Here is a 19,720-nt window from a genome sequence, read left to right as displayed (position 1 = left end):
TTTCATAATGTACAAATACTTTTCGCTGAAGCAAGAGTTTGAGCCAAAGATAGCTGACAAACCAATTTTAATTAGTTTGTCAAATCTTGTTTTATCATCAGCATATTAAAATGAAACATGTGCCTAACGGAACGTGACTTTGAGCCGATGTCAAAACCGAGTAGACCGCTCCGGTGGCCTAGTGGTTAGAGCGTCCGCCTCGGATGCGGGAGGTCGTGGGTTCGATCCCCGACCGAGTCATACCAGAGACTTAAAAAATGGTACTAACAGCTGCCTCGCTTGGCGTTCAGCATTAAGAGGTTAGTGTTAGGACTGGTCGGCCTGGTGTCAGGATAATGTGACTGGGTGGGACATCATGCTACATGTCTGCGGCGTGATGCCCCAGTGCTAGACATCACTATAAACTGCCACATTGCAGACATCGTAGCGATATGACTGAAAAATTGTTAAAGCTACGTTAAAAATCAAAATCATATCACATCACATCAAAACCGAGTATTCATGAAATGCTTTAAAAATATGAAATTGTATATTAACGACTGGCTTTCAACTTTAACAGTAACCAAATTATTCATTTCAGCCCATGAAAATTGAAAGTCATTGCATGTTTCTACTTGTTTGTGTATCCATTTGTTTATTTATGAATATATTTGTATATAAAGGAATAACAAAGATGGTTGAAATTTCAATGTTTTATTTGATGAAAAGGTGACACTCGACGAATTCGGTCTCAGGCGCACCAGAATGTAATGTATTAGGATATCCTTGCGCACTAAATGCAAGGTGCCTTTTAGTTATATTGGAAAAACAACGTTGTTAGGTTCCAGTTTGGTATCGGTGTTTTATCCAACAGCATCTTTTGATTCTGTGTCAGTTTCGCCAGTTGTGTCAACATCAGTTTTTGCATTTAGCCCTTTCATGGACACACAGGTTTATAAAACTTCGTTGACACGTTTATATTGAGCGGTGCCGCAAACTAACCTGCTTTACACACACTTATTTAAAGTTGTTGCTTTATGTTTCACGTTTCAGACACGATCGCACACACCTTGAAACGAAAGTGGTATCACGCTCATAACGTTATAAAGTGATGACAAAAGTATAATGTCTTGAATTTTGTTAAGAAAAAGTTGATATGAAAAATTAACAAGGAAACAAAAAGGGAATAAAATGCTACAAAATATAAATACACTTGCATCCATTCAGTAATAAGTAAAAGCTGTTTTCTTGTATCTTCAGTGGTTAAATTTGTTTGTTATATTCTGTACGGAAGAAGCAGACGATGTTCCATTCCGCTTACGTTCACAAATTTGTATATTCCAAATCATTTGAATAATACTATTTTGAAAGATATTGACCCTCAACATTTTTGGGTTCTATTTAAACCAGATACTATCGATTTTTCATCACATTATGAGCAATGTAAGTCCTCCCTCGAGCTGAGAAACCTTGCCATTTTTCACGTGTACGAATTAATCCCATGTTGATCGGCGACAACCAATTTCAGTCGAAAGGTGGAACACAAGATTTGATGACGTAGTCTTAGTAAACATAAACACCGCACTATTTTGGATACGGTAGATGATCCTTATGTGATGAGCTATTCTCGTTTTACGATTGATATGATGCAGTATTCGGCCTTGCATTTAAGAGTATTTTTTTTTCTATAAAGACACAACTGACGTACATTATTTTTTTTACAAGTCCATGTCGTATGCTTACCAATTGATATGGAAATTAGCAACAGTCCAAGTTCGCGAATCAAAGTATTCCAACGGACCACCTGATCCCCAGTATTCGCCCGAGTTTTATTTTTATCTAACGCAGGCTTTCTTTTCTTATATCAGCTTAAAAAAGTATGGCCTGCCTCTCTTCATTCCTTATAGAATCAATTTAAGAATGTTTTTATTAGATTTGTCAAACGGAATTAGCCGAAGGACTCGCGTGAAAGAACAGAATTACGAGCTACTTCGGTGACTAAATTAAGGGTGGAATCTCACTTTTCAAAACTGAATATCGGAACGTCGTTTAAACCTAGCATCTTGATTATTTCAAAGAAAGATTTATGGCAGATAACTTTTTCTTTAAACAAGTCATTTTCTTCCTTCCAAACTTTAGTTAAATTGGAAAAATGGTGACATTTGTGAAAAACGGTGGCATTTAGGTTTTAATAGTTATTTTTACCAGAAAAACAAGAAGTGGAAATTTTTGTCTGCACCATGCAACACCTGCACGTAACAGTACAGTCCAAATAAAGAAAACAAAATCGGTGAACTTTAAGATGCTTCTTGAGCATAAAAAGTGACATTCGAATTGGCCGTGAGTGTCTTTAAACTGATTCTTCCTTCTTGTGAAAGCATGTTGAGACATAATTATGACAAATTAGCGATACAGTCATCAGTACTGTGCTAGAAAACAGACCTCTTAGAATTAATTGTTTTAGTGGGCAGGGTCGTCAGCGATAACGTTTTTTGTTAGATGGCACTCAGCGTTGAAGTTTGTGTTAGAGGGTAGGTTTGTAGGCTAACCGCCATTTTTCAACACACGATAATAGGTGGTGGCCAGTATATTTTATGTAGGAACCACCTGGGAAGAACCATAGACATACGGGACTTTCTCACATACCGAGTCTAGACCCGAACCGACGTGGACAGGTAAGCTGTCAGTGATCCTAAAAGCTTAACCACTCTACCACCCAACCCTCCGTTATAGGGCAGGGTCGTCAACATTAAAGTTAGAGGACAAAGTCGTCAACATTAAAGTTTTGTGTTACAGGACAATGTCGTCAACATTAAAGTTTTGTGTTAGAGGACATGGTCGTCAACATTAAATTTTTGTGTTAGAGGACAGGGTCGTCATCATGAAAGTTTTGTGTTAGAGTGCAGAGTCTCCAGTGTTCAAGGTTTGTACTGCATGCAGGGTAGTCTACATTAAAGCATTGAAGTTTTGAGAAAGAAGACAGGGTCATCAGATTTCAGTTTTAGAGCAGCAGGGCAGGATTGTCAATGTTAATGTTTTGTGTTAGAGAGCAGGGTCGTCATCGCGTAAGTTTTGTGTTTGCAGGTTTATCAAAGTTAAAGTTTTTGGCTACAGAGCAAGGTTGTTAGTATCAGAGTTTTGTGTTAGAGGGCAGGGTCGTCAACGTTTAAGTTTTGTGCTACAGGACACGGTCGTCAGTGTTAAATGTTTGTGCTGCTAGGCAGGGTCGTCACTGTTTAGGTTGTGTATTAGAGTACAGGGTTGTAAGTGCGTAAGTTTTGTGTTTGAGTGAAATTCGTCAGTTTTAAAGTTTTGTGTTAGAGGGCAGGGTCGTCAGCGCACAAGTTTTATATTTGAGAGTATTGAAGCCAGCGTTATAGTTTTCAGTTAGAGGATATATTCTTCAGCGTTAAAGTTTTCTGTTAGAGTTTATTCAAGGAGGGGTGTTTGTTGGGGTGACCTATCCCAACACGGATGCATATGAGACGACAGATTCCGCGTAGCATCTCTTCATCCAGTGCTGCCCTGAAACTAAGTCATGTTTAATTATTTATACTTGTTACAAAGAAAGATCATACACTTTCAGTTTTCTTGTAACAGGGTCCCCATGCATAATGAAAAAATTAGGGATTTTAATGTTTCGTCATAAAAGTCGGGAAATGTTGGACCCTTAGAGAAATTTAAATACGGGCGAACGAGTGTGGAAATTTGCTGTGTAATATTAGTTACTAGGGTCGCTTTTATATCCATGATTTCAACTTGTTTTGAGCATTGTTCAGAAGAAAAATTAATTCAACGTGGTAAAGGGTTAGCTGTATGAGAGGTAGAGACCAGTTATATATACAGTACATTATTTCTCCAGTGAGAACCCAAAGGGCCAATCAGCATCAATACATTTAAAACAAATGGGTGTGAGCTTGTCAGTTGACATTGCTTACTTAACAAAACAAATTTAATAAAAATTACAACTTTTTGGCGGAAGGGTCTCATCATCAAGCATGATTTTATCATTGGACGAATACGGTCAATTCCTTAGCTGTATATGTTTAAAATGGAAAATGTATGTCTGTGTTAGACACGAAAAATATAATCAAGGAAAATTTGCTAGTGGTGAGGTAAAATTATTGAAGTTTTATTCCGGTAACCTATGGGAAACCTGTGTAAGAATTGTCCAATCTGAATAGAACAATATACATGTCTAATACATATTCTTGGTCTATAATAAATATTTGGCATAGAATTGAATTCCAATTCGGATGCATGCTTGGTAACACCAACATCAGTTGAAAATGTATTCATCGAATCGCCGTGTGAAGTTATGTGATCTCTTTATTTCAGTCTAGTTTGCTCCAGAAGAACCGTTTGTAACATTTAAAACAACGAACATTTACCAGCTAATTCCTGTTGAAAACATGACATGTTTTAAACAAAACGAAACGATTTTTTTAAGGAAATATGAAAGACAGGAATAGCTAAGGGATGAGCGATGCATGTTCTTCTAGAATCGATGAAAATGTATAGGGCACAATATACGAGTATTGCTTTGGTTCAAGATACTTTCTATATAACAATGTATGTTGTATTGCATGTCACGTACTTTTTTTGTTTTCATTTTCACCAGGATTTCAAGATTATTTTATTTTTTGTCGTCAAAATATAATCTTAACGTGTTCAGAACGGTTCGAATCTAAGCATATTGTTGGTTTTTTTTCGTTTCGGAAAATTTCAGATAATCACCTCGTTACACGAACTCCGCCAAATATTCTTGCAATTGGCGTTTGTCAAAGTGCCGGTTTTATATTTATCAACTTTTGTTACTGTCGGTTTAGATTGAATCATTTATCAAAAATGTAATAACTTGGACATGTTCTTTACATATATTAGCAACTTGTTTATTTGAATTTGGATGATATTTGACGTACAAGCGACCGCTCCGGTGGCCTCGTGGTTATAGCATCGGTCTCGTATGCGGAATCAAGAATTCGTCCTGTCAATTTTCTTGTTCTGTATTTGTACCTGAAAAGATGGATTAAGTTTGTAATATCCGTTCTGGATAACCTCGAAACCAGTCCAATGTGAGAAAACACAAATGGAAACCAATCCAATGTGACAAAAGAAGCAAATCGAAACCAGTTCAATGTGAGGAAATCATTCAAATTTAAAGTGTCATGTATTGTCTGTGCGACCGTGACGTCAGTTTTAAAATTTCTTTAAGATCTTGGGGAAGGTGTAAGAGCGTGATTTAAGAATCTCTAAAATTTAAGAACGAGTTGGGTACCATATTAAAAAGGATTATTTGGCAAAACTTTCACTCCAGAACTGATCGAATGACTGCCAGACAATGGATAATTTATCTAACCACATTATTCAATATTTTTATTTTCTAAATAGATACAAGAACATGGAGACTCATATCATCAAAAATGCTGGCAAATCTTATTTTTCTAAGCTCATGTTTTATGTGCATCAATTTATCTTACACAATATTGAAGTAATAGAACGATTTCCACGACAGAGGAAAGTCGGTATAAGTGTCAAATAACAACTAGCCATAATAATGATAACTTCGAAACAAAATATCAATAATCAGGTGTGTTTCAGGTTAACTTTCTTCTTTTGATATTTACACATACAAAACCAACTATTTTAAATAGCATAAATGTATAACATTTTTTATAGGATTTTATCGGAGTGTTATAGTATAAATGTATAACATTTTTTGTAGGATTTTATCGGAGGGTTATACTTTCTTATCGTTATAATGATCGGCTTTATTTCCATTTCCTTTCTGCTTCGATGTATAGAGAATGTCTGCTGTTAATTCAAATATTGAGGGCGATAACATTGTAGCTTTGGAGTAAATGAACGATTTTGGAGGATAAATGTTCATGGGGCCACGCCCAATGTAACAGTACCATTTTTTATGGTAGATTTTATTTCATTGCTGTTTTAAATAGTTCAAATGTATGCCTTTTTTCATGGTTGATTTTATTTCATGGCTATTCATTACAACGAAAAGAAAAATAGGAAATAATAAACCCTTCAAGGGTATGTCTAATTTTACAGTATTTAAGTTGCTGCATGTTTTTGTGCGTGAAGTTGATTGATGTAATTTATCTGCATGTGATTGATTTTATCCACATAAATGCAGGAAAACCATTTACTGACATTCATTGTACTCAATTTACTGCAAGAAAAGCATTTGTAAAATTGATTTTTACTCAAGTAACTGCAAGAAAAGCATTTGTTGATTTTTACTCAAGTAACTGCAAGAAAAGCATTTGTTGATTTTTACTCAAGTAACTGCAAGAAAAGCATTTATTGATTTTTACTCAAGTAACTGCAAGAAAAGCATTTGTTGATTTTTACTCAATTAACTGCAAGAAAGTCATTTGTAAAATTGATTTTTACTCAATTAACTGCAAGAAAAGCATTTGTAAAATTGATTTTTACTCAAGTAACTGCAAGAAAAGCTTTTGTTGATTTTTACTCAAGTAACTGCAAGAAAAGCATTTGTTGATTTTTACTCAAGTAACTGCAAGAAAAGCATTTGTTGATTTTTACTGAAGTAACTGCAAGAAAAGCATTTGTAAAATTGATTTTTACTCAAGTAACTGCAAGAAAAGCATTTGTTGATTTTTACTCAATTAACTGCAAGAAAAGCATTTGTAAAATTGATTTTTACTAAAGTAACTGCAAAAAAAGTATTTGTTGATTTTTACTCAATTAACTGCAAGAAAAGCATTTGTAAAATTGATTTTTACTCAATTGACTGCAAGAAAAGCATTTGTAAAATTGATTATTTGCTCAGTGAACTGCAAGAAAAGTATTTGTAAAATTGATTTTTACTCAATTAACTGCACCGCTTAACTGCAAGAAAAGCATTTGCACAATTGATTTCAACCGCTTAACTGCAAGAAAACCATTTGTAAAATTGATTTTTACTCAATTAAATGCAAGAAAAGCATTTCTAAAATTGATTTTAACTCAATTAACTGCAAGAAAGGCATTTGTAAAATTGATTTTAACCACTTAACTGCAAGAAACGCATTTGCACAATTGATTTCAACTGCTTAACTGCAAGAAAAGCATTTATAAAAATTGATCTTAACCGCATTACTAAAAGAAAATTGTACATTTTTATCAATATCTTGGAAGTCGGATTCATACGTTTATACATTTTAGATGAAACACTTTTTAATATGAAGAAAAAAATCCTTTTTCTTGCTTTTCTCACCTATATGGACTACCTTTGTAAATTTGAGATAAATGCACAGTTTGGCCATGTATTTAGTAACTTTTCGTATAGTGACAGATCTAACGCTGCATGATAAAGTCTCGTGTTACGTTTCCACTTCTACTTACTGTATCAGTTGGAATAATTACATTTATTATATTGAATAATTTTCAGTTAATAGTACAATGGAATCAGAGGGCCAGATTGATACTTCGAGTGAGGAGGGTGGTAAAGGTGAGGCATTTTATTTTAGATGCACATGCTTTTTCATTTAGCATCGTGTGCGACTGCCTCTGCTTTCCCTTGCGAATACTTAATGAATAATTAGCAAATTTATCGAAGTTATTCCCTTGCGAATATCTAATGAATGATTAGCAAATTTATCGAAGTTATTCCCTTGCGAATACTTAATGAATAATTAGCAAATTTATCGAAGTTAGGAAAATTTAAAGCAATTATGGTAGCAGATAATTATGTGTAAATATATAAACCTGATTACAGATCTTTCGGGGATTGTTATCTGACAAACTGAACGCATTTTACATTGTGAGCGGTTATAAACACTAGCAAACCGTTGTAGTTAGCATTAGTTGAACGTGACTTCATTGTGAATATGATGTTTATTGGATTTTAAGTCGATTACTTTTCAGACTGTGACTGCAAAATATGAATGATTATCCAAGAGGATACAATTCATAATAACTTAAAGCACTTTGTGAAGAAAGAAAAAAATAAACACTAATGGAACGAAATTGTTTAACTTGTAAGTTTCATTCAGAGTGTCTGTTGAATTTGTGTATTGTTTCATAAAACAAAAAAAAAAACAAAAAAATGCCACTATATCAACAACTAGTTATTTATCACCTAAAAATATTACTTCCTATCTTAAAATGTTAACTTGATCTCTGGTTTGGTTCTATACTATTTCATAAATTAGCGTAGCGTGACATTTATTATCAAATAAGCATGGGCTTCTTGTTCCTGATGAGCTTGCATAATGCTTCTATTTTTTTAAAGAAATAAATGTATTTCATGATTCGATTTGAATGCACTAACTGGCTGATATTCGGCTTGAATGTATGCTTCCTGTTTGATAATATATCCCTTATCATACCCACCGGCATGTTGAAATACAGTCTGTCCGTACGTATGTAGGTAGGTATATACCCGCGCAATGTCACTGAGCTACTCCATTAATGGTAGACTTACGAAGCGTGGATTATTGATAGTACGTAGGTGTAAGATTGTGTCAACAATTGTAGAATTTTGACCAGGCCGTACTCGTACTGGGCGTGGTAGGGGTGCATACATTTTAAACAACTCCGGATTTTTATATATCAAATGTCAGAGAATTGGCACGTGGATGATTCGCCCCCTAGGGTGATAAAGTGGTGCTTACGTGTCAATTCTTACCTCCCAAAACGTAGATTATAATACACACCCCCTATATATATATATATATATATATATATATATATATATATATATATATATATATATATATATATATATATATATATATATATATATATATATATATATATATATATATATATATATATTGCATTTCTGTTTTGTTCTGAGTCAGCGGAAAAGAAAGCGTTTGATATGTCGTAGGGATAGATCGAGGCCAACTTTCCCCCGACTTAGAACTTAACACAAATGTTATTATTGCATTCATTACATGCCCCTTCTTTTACTCTTTTCATATAGTATTTACTATATGAATGAAATTCAAAACAAATCTGGTTTTATAAAAGTTCAGTTAGTTTTAGCTTTACTATATGAATGAAATTCAAAACAAATCTGGCTTTATAAAAGTTCGATTAGTTTTGGTTTTATGATATGAATGAAATTCAAAACAAATTGGGATTTATAAAAGTTCGATTAGTTGTAGCTTTATTAAATGAATGAAATTCAAAACAAATTGGGATTTATAAAATTTCGATTAGTTTTGGCTTTATTATATGAATGAAATTCAAAACAAATCTGGCTTTATAATAGTTCGATTAGTTTTAGCTTTACTGTATGAATGAAATTCAAAACGACCTGGGATTTATAAAAGTTCGTTTCAGTGCATATTGCCTTTTATCCAGGGAACCATTTTGGCTTGGTATCCCGTTTTGATAAAACTATTATGTACACTAACTTGATCCTTCAATCCACCACTTCAAAATTCAAATCTTTTATGATCTAACAGTGACCAGACCTTTTATATGTCGCTCAGACATATTAGTTATTAAAATTTGTAGGGCATCTACAACGTACACTATGCTCTAGAATTTTTCCGATTGTTAGGACGTAGGAAAATTTTACAACTTGTTTTGATTTGACCCAATTGCACAGGTGGCTAACACATTATTGGCACTTTTATTGTCCATTAGTACATCTAGACTAAATTTGACTAAGTACGGGCTGATGTTCTTGGGAGTGGACGACATCCATGGCTGGCTTGCCGAGTTCCTTGCCCTCTTGTCTCTCTCAAACATCGTATGACGGCGGAGATGTGGAACAATTTCCACCCGTCTAAAGTTAGGTGTCCCGATGTGACGTCATCGTTGCGACCAATCGCAACGGGCGTTACATACTGCTTGGGTCGACACATAGTACAGTCAATAACGGACTGAAATCAACTCTTTGTTAACACGAGTGTGTGTTGGGGCCATTCCCACTGACGAAAACCCTTCATTCAGGTCGTTAGGGACATATAGTCCTATGACCTGACGGCTAAATTAGCAGTGCTCCTTGAGCACATAAACGCCTGTGCTATGTGGCACTAATTTCTTCCCCCAGAAACATTTAGCATCCCACTGTGCAGGAATAAACCCGTCGCACATGCCCTTTTGGGCGCACGCGACGTAAATCCAAGTAATCAATCAATCAATCAGTTTCAGTGCATGGAATAATATCTACACGCGGACGTCAAAGAAGGCAACTAAGTAGTCAGAACGTGTGTGTCGCACGGAAATACAGGCAGAACAGCTGTATAGACGAACGCCCGATCAAGCATGTAAGATCAAATAGGTATGTAATACAACGCCCGATCAGGCATGCATGATTAAATGGGTATGTAATAAAATGCAAGATAAAATAGGTATATAATAAAACGCCAGATCTCGCATGTAAGATGAAATAGGTGAGTAGTATGCATGAAGGTTATGTTACACTGTTTTAAAGGTTTGCTGTAGTTTTATTTTATTTTGATGTCTTGTTTTTCTCCAGTGTCATCTTAATTCTGCATGCAACAAACGAACTAACAATCCTCTAAATGTTGTTACCTGTTGTGCAATAGTTCAGTGGAGGCGATATTCAGGCTTGAAGAAAAACGGTGAGAAGCGTCTAGTTTCATTCTCATTTTGCTCTTCCTGTCCATACACATCATACATTAAGATGTATTGTTATTATAATTGCAGATTATTAACTGCTTAGATATCAGCAATGGTTGAAATTTCAACACATTTTTGGGAGAACTGTTTCTAGAAAACAAAAAATCTTATATTTCACCTGATTTGTATTTATATTCCGATAAGTGCATGAAAGATTTTTACGTACATTTAGTACATATTTGTTGTTTTATTGGTTGAACCGATAATGATGGAAATAACTTTTTACCTAAGAATGCAGTTTAGAGATGGCGTCTTGTGTAAGGCTATTAAGTCAGCATATGTATGTATGTATGTATGTATGTATGTGTGTGTGTGTGTGTGTGTGTGTGTGTTTATTTACAGCTTTGTTAAATATTTGTGTGGTTTATGATAGTTTGGCTTCACATGAATTTAATAATAATAATAATAATAATAATACCAAAACAATATGAAATGTATCTTTTTGATTCAATCTTATATCACAGATGGTGGTTTGCCAGTTGGTGCTGTGATCGGGATTGTGGTTGCAATCTTCTTCTTATTGTTCGTGATCGTTGATATCACTTGCTATTTCAAGAACAAGTGTGGCATTCTGATGTGTATTAAGGAAGGCCTGACAGGAACTAAGAGCGAAGAACCACTAACGGAGAAAAAAATGGAGGAAGGAGGAGATGTGTATGTATTTTAAAAGAAGGTGGATTAGCAGATTGATTGACTGATTGAGTAGTAGTAGTAGTAGTAAGTAAGTAAATAAAGAATGGATATTAGCTTTATCATGATTGATTGGTTGTTTGATTGATTAATTGGTTGATTGATTAGTAATAGTAGTATGTATAGGGTTCTGAATGAATTCTAGTATAGAATGTGATGATGGCGCCAGCATCTTGATGTATAGCAATGATATAATACAGAATGACCTTGAATTAATTCAGAATAATCCCAATCTAGTTATTCAGTCCAAACTATCAATGATTAATTTGTAATTTCAACGAATGCTTTTTAAATACATAACTTCTCTCAAATTATACATGAACACAATTAACAATGATTTTAGAGCTGAACATTTTTATACCAAAAAAAAAAACCTTGTATAAAGAACTAAGACACAATAAGACGAACAGGATGTGGATAATTTTCCCATCAAATTTCTAAACAAGTTCTTTTCCGTAATATTCTAAGCTTAGACTGAACTCAAATCCAAGTAGACTACTTATTTATAACTTACAAGCAGGTACGCTTTCTAGTACCTTTTACGGTTTACATTATTTTCAAGTACGTTCTACAATCATAGAAAAAGTTAGATATGTAATAGGTAGTTTTCAATTGACGGTTACAATCAACAATCATGGACAAAAGTTCAACAGACAATATATTGATTGATCGATTGGAGCAAAGACATTGCTATTTATTTTTCCGAGTGAATACTCATAAATGTTTATAATAAAAGGGGCACAATTGTCTGTGCTGAATATTCGTGGCAAAAGGAAGAATACAAAGATGAAGTAAATGAAGTTTTCATACACAAGCATGCACACATATACACACACGTGCGTGCATATATAAACCCGTGAACTAGTGGTCTACGTGTACCGTTATACACCTAGTACACTAGTGGTCTGTGTGCACCTTTTTATACATAGAAGACTAGTGGTTTACATGTACCATTATACACATAGTAGGCTAGAGGTATACATGTACTTTTATTCACATAGCAGACTAGTGGTCTGTGTGTACCTTTATACACATAGTAGATTAGTGGTCTACATGGACAATTATACACATAGGAGACTAGTGGTCTACATGTACCTTTATACACATAGTAGACTAGTGGCATAAATGTACCTTTATACACATAGTAGACTAGTGGTCTACCTGTACCTTTATACACACAGTAGACTAGTGGTCTACCTGTACCTTTATACACACAGTAGACTAGTGGTCTACATGTACCTTTATACACATAGTAGACTAGTGGTACAAATGTACCTTTATACACATAGTAGACTAGTGGTCTACCTGTACCTTTATACACATAGTGAGACTAGTGGTCTACCTGTACCTTTATACACATAGTAGACTAGTGGTATAAATGTACCTTTATACACATAGTAGACTAGTGGTTTATACACATGGTAGACTAGTGGTCTGGGTACCTTTATACACATAGTAGACTAGTGGTCTACCTGTACTTTTATACACATAGTGAGACTAGTGGTCTACATGTACCTTTATACACATAGTAGACTAGTGGTCTACCTGTACCTTTATACATAGTAGACTAGTGGTCTACATGTACCTTTATACACATAGTAGACTAGTGGTCTACATGTACCTTTATGCACATAGTAGACTAGTGGTATAAATGTACCTTTATACGCACAGTAGACTAGTGGTCTACATGTACCTTTATACACATAGTAGACTAGTGGTTTATACACATGGTAGACTAGTGGTCTGGGTACCTTTATACACATAAAAGACCAGTGGTATACATGTACCATTATACATATAGAAGACTGGTGGTCTGCATGTATCTTTATACACATAGTCGACAAGTGGCCTGTGTACCTTTTGCTATTAAAAATTCTTCATAATAGTTTTTTCCTTTTATGTTCATTCTTTCATCAAATTATGCACAATTTTGTTCCTGTGGCAAAACTACAAAAGATTAAAGCATTTTAAAAGTTTCTCTACCTACATTATCTTAGTGGTGCAGATATGCCTATTGTTACTTACCACCTAGTGGTCCAGATGTGCCTATTGTTATGCATCATCTAGTGGTCCAGAACTACATATTGTTATTCATATCCTATTGGTCCAGGTGTTCCTATTGTTATTCATTGCCTAGTGGTCCAGATGTACCTATTGTTATTCATATACTAGTGGTCCAGATCTACCTATTGTTATTCATTACCTAGTGGTCCAGATGTATATATTGTTATTCATATCCTAGTGATCCATGTGTGCCTATTGTTATTCATATCCTAGTGGTCCAGGTGTGCCTATTGTTATTCATATCCTTGTGGTTCAGATGTGCCTATTGTTATTCATATCATAGTGGACCAGATGTATCTATTGTTATTCATATCCTCGTGATCCAGGTGTGCCTATTGTTATTCATCACTTAGTAGTCCAGGTGTGCCTATTGTTATTCATCATCTAGTTGTCCAGATGTGCCTATTGTTATTCATATCCTAGTGGTCCAGGTGTACCTATTGTTATTCATATCCTAGTAATCCAGGTGTGCCTATTGTTATTCATATCCTAGTGGTCCAGGTGTACCTATTGTTATTCATATCCTAGTAATTCAGGTGTGCCTATTGTTATTCATATCATAGTGGTCCAGATGTATATATTGTTATTTATATTCTAGTGGTCCGTGTGTGCTTGTTGTTATTTATATCCTAGTGGTCCAGATTTACCTGTTGTTATTCATAATTAGTAAGTTTCAATAATTGTAATATCTGTTTCTTTTATCTAATCATCCATCCATCTCTTATCCATGCATTCATTTCCTGGGCTAGTTTCCTTACCCTTTATAATATCTCATTGAAATTTTTGTTTTGAGTGTTTATACGTCATGGAATCTTCATATTTCTCCACTTTCAGTACTTGTATTATTTTGTTTACTGTTCTTCAATCCCTCCATCTCAGATATTTCGTACTCATTTCAGACTAGTGACTCACATCTACCTTCAGTCCCTCCATCTCAGATATTTCGTACTTATTTCAGACTAGTGACACACATCTATACTCATTTCAGACTAGTGACACACATCTATACTCATTTCAGACTAGTGACACACATCTACACTCTATTTTCACAATTATTCTTCAGTTTTAATATATATGAAACTTACGTTTTGGTATTTTTGTCAGCCGTCATTGGCAGTTGTACTTTCGTTTCCATTGCAAAACTCCAAAAGTGTGTAAAATATCCCTCTGGAATTCAGTACACATATTAGATTCATGGCATAGAAAGTATCTTTTACCTTTTGCAATTCTTTAGTTTCTATATCTTGAACGTTTTCATCAATATGGCTGTTCATCCATTCATACGATTCGTACTTCTGGTTCTGGAGCAAGTTCAATATGTCTTTTATTTTACTGTATACTTTGTGAATACAAAAAACCTCACATATATTAAGTCTGGGACAAAAAAAAATCGTATTGTGTGGTCTCACAGTAGCACATATTTTTTGAGACTGAGGCTATATCACTCTGTCGTCTTGTTAGTTTTGAAACGTGATATTGTCACGAAATTACACGAATTTAACTAGAAAGTTTTGTTTTGTTTTCGCAAGAGTTTTTCCTTGTCTAACTACATGTATGTGGCCCAGCTCCTACATGGTGCTTGGAAATATTTTCCCACATGTTACTACTGATACAAAGACTATTTTATTTTTTATCAAATAAATGAAAACTGATGTGAAGACTATTTTATTTTTTATCAAATAAATGACAACTGATGCGAAGACTATTTTATTTTTTATCAAATAAATGACAACTGATGTGAAGACTATTTTATTTTTTATCAAATAAATGACAACTGATGCGAAGACTATTTTATTTTTTATCAAATAAATGACAACTGATGTGAAGACTATTTTTTTTTTATCAAATAAATGACAACTGATGCGAAGACTATTTTATTTTTTATCAAATAAATGACAATTGATATGAAGACCAATTTATTTTCATCAAACAAATGACAACTGATACGAAGACTATTTTATTTTTTATCAAATAAATGACAACTGATGTGAAGACTATTTTTTTTTATCAAATAAATGACAATTGATATGAAGACCAATTTATTTTCATTAAACAAATGACAACTGATACGAAGACTATTTTATTTTTTATCAAATAAATGACAATTGATACGAAGACCATTTTATTTTCATCAAACAAATGACAACTGATGCGAAGACTGTTTAATTTTTATCAAATAAATGACAATTGATATGAAGACTATTTTATTTTCATTAAATAAATGACAATGCAGATGATTTTTCTTCACACATGATTAATAAAGACGACTTAATTTGAAATTGTAATATATATATATAACATGCATAATCTTGTAATATATATAACATGCATAATCTTGTAATATATATAACATGCATAATCTTGTAATATATATAACATGCATAATCTTGTAATATATATAACACGCATAATCTTGTAATATATATAACATGCATAATCTTGTAATATATATAACATGCATAATCTTGTAATATATATAACACGCATAATCTTGCAATATATATAACATGCATAATCTTGTAATATATATAACATGCATAATCTTGTAATATATATAACACGCATAATCTTGTAATATATATAACACGCATAATCTTGTAATTTATATAACATGCATAATCTTGTAATATATATAACATGCATAATCTTGTAATATATATAACATGCATAATCTTGTAATATATATAACATGCATAATCTTGTAATATATATAACATGCATAATCTTGTAATATATATAACATGCATAATCTTGTAATATATATAACACGCATAATCTTGTAATATATATAACACGCATAATCTTGTAAACAATTTATCCCAACACTGACAACATGCATTGAGGATTTAATTAGTAAAATTTGAATGATAGGTTTGGACAAGGAATGAGATTCATTTTATGGTCTTCAGAAATGTCTGCACTGTCTCTCTGCGTGTAAATTTGTTACGGTGTAGTGTTTAGTACATGTCAATGATTATCTTTGCATTAATCTTGCTCCTAAATTGTGTATACTTAACCATATTTCCTGATTTTGTCTTTCATAAATAATATAGAGATTTAAAACTATTCACCCGGAAGCCATTTTAACCAGCACAGCTATTAGGGTTAGATATAAGTTATTTGATTGGTCACTTTTAAGTTAGAATGGAATTTCAACAGATCATATATCTGGATTTAATCTTAAAAGGTATAGGCTTAACAATCTATAAATGACCTTTCACTAACATGACACTTTGTTTCCTTTGTGTTTTTATTTATACAGCGTGATTGAAGGTAACTTTACTCTTCTTTATTATCTACTTTATAATTAGAGAAATCTGTTAAATCTGAGTTTATTAAATCTGAATTTCTCATGATAAATATAGTTCAGATGTCATTATTTTATTAGGGAGGAAAGCCAACCCCTGAATGCAGGAGAAGCTGATGGTGCAGAGGAGGATGGGGTTGAAGCAAAAGAGAATATAATTATGACAGAGTAAGTAAATATAGTCATGATTGTTGCTTTAGACAAAAAGAAAATTGAAATAGAATTATAGAAGATGGTTATATATATATATATATATATATATATATATATATATATATATATATATATATATATATAAAAGAGAGAGAGAAAGACAGAAAGAGAGAGATAGATGGATAGAGATAAATAATACATTCTACCATTTAAAGTTAGGATATAGAAAGAAGCAAGAAACACAGATATAGAAAGAGGCAAGAGAAACAGAACATAATCTTCAGCTCAAAAACAAACTGAAATTGTAAATCTGGAATGTAAATAACTTTAGTATTTAAGTTAATGTTACCCAAAATGCAGTATCATATGTACGTGCTTTTCAGCTCTACTGCCCATACAACAGAAGAACTTATAGCACGGACTTTTGTTCATCGTCCATCTGGTGGCACAAGTTTGTTGTTGCTTCTCATCAGAAACTACTTGAATAATTGTCATGGAACTTTACACTTACATTTATTGCAAGGTCTAGCTGGTCTGAAATTAAAATGGTGTGGCTGCTACAGTGACTAGTTTGAAAATCTTATCACTCAAGAGATGATCTCAACACTCAGCAGTTAAAAAGTAGTAATAGTCTTGTGATGAATTCCCAGAAATTCATTTTGGTCAGTTGAATGCCAGTCCCTTTCAGGGACACTTGTTACATTGCACAACAAAGGTAACTTGAGATATCTCTACTGTTCATGCAATCATTAAGACACAGTTGTCAACATATCTCTACTGTTCTTGCAATCATTAAGCCACAGTTGTCAATATATCTCTACTGTTCTTGCAATCATTAAGACACAGTTGTCAATATATCTCTACTGTTCTTGCAATCATTAAGACACAGTTGTCAGAATGTTTGCAGAGTGAAAATGAAGCAAATTCTGTGAAAGTGATACTGATATTTAATTGTGAGTGCATAAATTAATTTAAGACAGCAGCATATAAAATAGAATTTTGACTTTCAAAGAGATTTCTATGAAAATGGTAAAACTATGCTGGTTCAATCCACTCCACTCACCACCAACCCCTCAAAGGACCACTGTCATATATTGGCTTGATGTATCATCAGCAAGCATTATCAAGTTTCATTAATCTGTCTAAAACCAATATGGAAAGTATGTGATTCACTGACATTTATGTGAATGATAGTTGTCTTGCATGAATTGGAAAAAGGAAATTGTTATCATAAATTATCTCTCTAAGTATACTTACATGACTATATTCAATTTAGAAAAAATAATTTCCACAAGTTCCATAATTCAGCTCTGCTCTGTATCATATAGACTTTAAAACAGCATCTAAGGAAGTAAATCCTACAGGTTGTGATAGAATTAATTTCTTGTTCCATTGTTGGGTACCTACATGTTCATCAGTTTCAGCTTGAACAAAACATCAACAAGGATGCCCACTTGTGTGTGGATGGGTATAGGGTTTTAAATTTTAATGTTAGATAATTGTATTCTCAGAGGAACATAATTTACAGTCAAAATATTTTCATTCTCTGTCGAACGCATTAAATCACCAGATCAAGTTATGAGGAAAATGAAATGCAAGATCTCCTATCCTCTACCTTATTCACCCATGGAGGGGCAGTATGTAAAGATATAACACTCTCCTAACCTCTCTTACTTATTTACCCATTGAGGGGCAATATGAAGAGATATAACACTCTCATAACCTCTCTAACTTATTTACCCATTGAGGGGCAATGTGTTGAGATATAACATTCTCATAACCTCTGTAACTTATTTACCCATTGAGGGGCAAAATGAAGAGATAAACCACTCTTATAAAGCTCATGTATTTATCCCATGTAAGAAGAAGAAAGTGAATGCAACCTTACAGACAAAAAGCTGCCCAGTCAAATCTAGCAAAAACTATAACCCTCACACCCAGAATATGTTATGATTTAAACAGGGTCTGATGATAGTTGGGGCAGTGGCTATACAAGATTGAGCTTTCCTCAATGCTAAGCCATATCCCTTATGTAGTAACTGGAGAAAGGCGACAGCACAGCCACAATATATCAAACTGAAATGTTACATTTCAAAGATATGTTTGTTTAAAACACTAGAATCTCGGAATGATATATTCAGTAGGCATATATGTTCTCATTTGAGATCTGAATATGCCAGTAAGAAGGTTGTGATATTGGTCATAAACAAGCTGGTTATAGTTTGGGCAACATCCAAGGACGTCATTTGGTGGTGGGGGGACATTTGACCCCACCCTGAATGATGTCACTGGCAACATCCTCTTTGCTAAGTCAGATCTCATAGGTAGAAGCAGGAGAAAGTTGACTGCACATGCCTGCAGACGGGATTGACTACACATGCCTGCAGATGGGATTGACTACACATGCCTGCAGATGGGATCTATAATATCTTAAACTGAAATTTTATGATGGATGAGAGGCAATCAGAAACAGTTTGAATCTACTCAGTTGATATCTTCATAAGGCAACTGATTAAATTTAATTGAGGAAAACACAAAAGTGCATTGCATCTCCCCAAGTCCCATTGTATGAGGCCTAAAAAGCATTGGCCATTGTATTTGTGCCGCTCTGTTAATGATCATGGCAATGAAGCAAGACAACTCATGTGCATGCTTAACACCAGGCTTTTTTTCCGGGTGCAAATAGTACAAGACCTTAAGTCAAGCACAGTGATGTTGTAACAGAATTCCAGATTGGTCCCAAAGTTTGCATTGGTTGACAGCCCTGAAGGCAGTAGATTCAACACAAGTGTTGCAGATGGTAGTAGTTAGGCAGGATGGTCAAGTTGATATACTTGTCCATATTTGGGGAAATGATGTGAAAACCTTGGTTATCAACGTTACCTTTTTGACTGGGTCTGATTG

At 33.8% G+C, this 19,720-nt stretch overlaps 1 protein-coding gene across 4 annotated transcripts in view; it reads left to right on the top strand.

The window, feature by feature from the left end:
- Positions 1 to 19,720, top strand: part of LOC149793042 (neural cell adhesion molecule 2-like) — a 166,735-nt gene that overhangs the window by 133,355 nt on the left and 13,660 nt on the right. For 2 of the 4 annotated variants that reach the window (XR_016422704.1, XR_016422703.1), the window contains 3 exons: positions 7,391 to 7,450; positions 10,439 to 10,544; positions 11,067 to 11,102. Coding sequence is in view for 2 of the 4 variants with exons in the window: in XM_089966936.1 (XP_089823062.1) it covers positions 7,391 to 7,450; positions 11,067 to 11,256; positions 16,745 to 16,831 (337 nt within the window). In the remaining 2 variants the exon portion in view is untranslated. Of the gene's footprint in view, positions 1 to 7,390; positions 7,451 to 10,438; positions 10,545 to 11,066; positions 11,257 to 16,744; positions 16,832 to 19,720 lie in introns of those variants that run through there. The other 2 variants (XM_089966936.1, XM_089966935.1) reach the window with 1 other exon arrangement.

The sequence above is a fragment of the Sinohyriopsis cumingii genome, chromosome 8 (genome assembly GCF_028554795.1).
Source record: "Sinohyriopsis cumingii isolate HCF-2022 chromosome 8, ASM2855479v2, whole genome shotgun sequence".
NCBI lineage: Eukaryota > Metazoa > Mollusca > Bivalvia > Unionida > Unionidae > Sinohyriopsis > Sinohyriopsis cumingii.
This window is presented reverse-complemented; position numbering and strand designations above follow the sequence as displayed.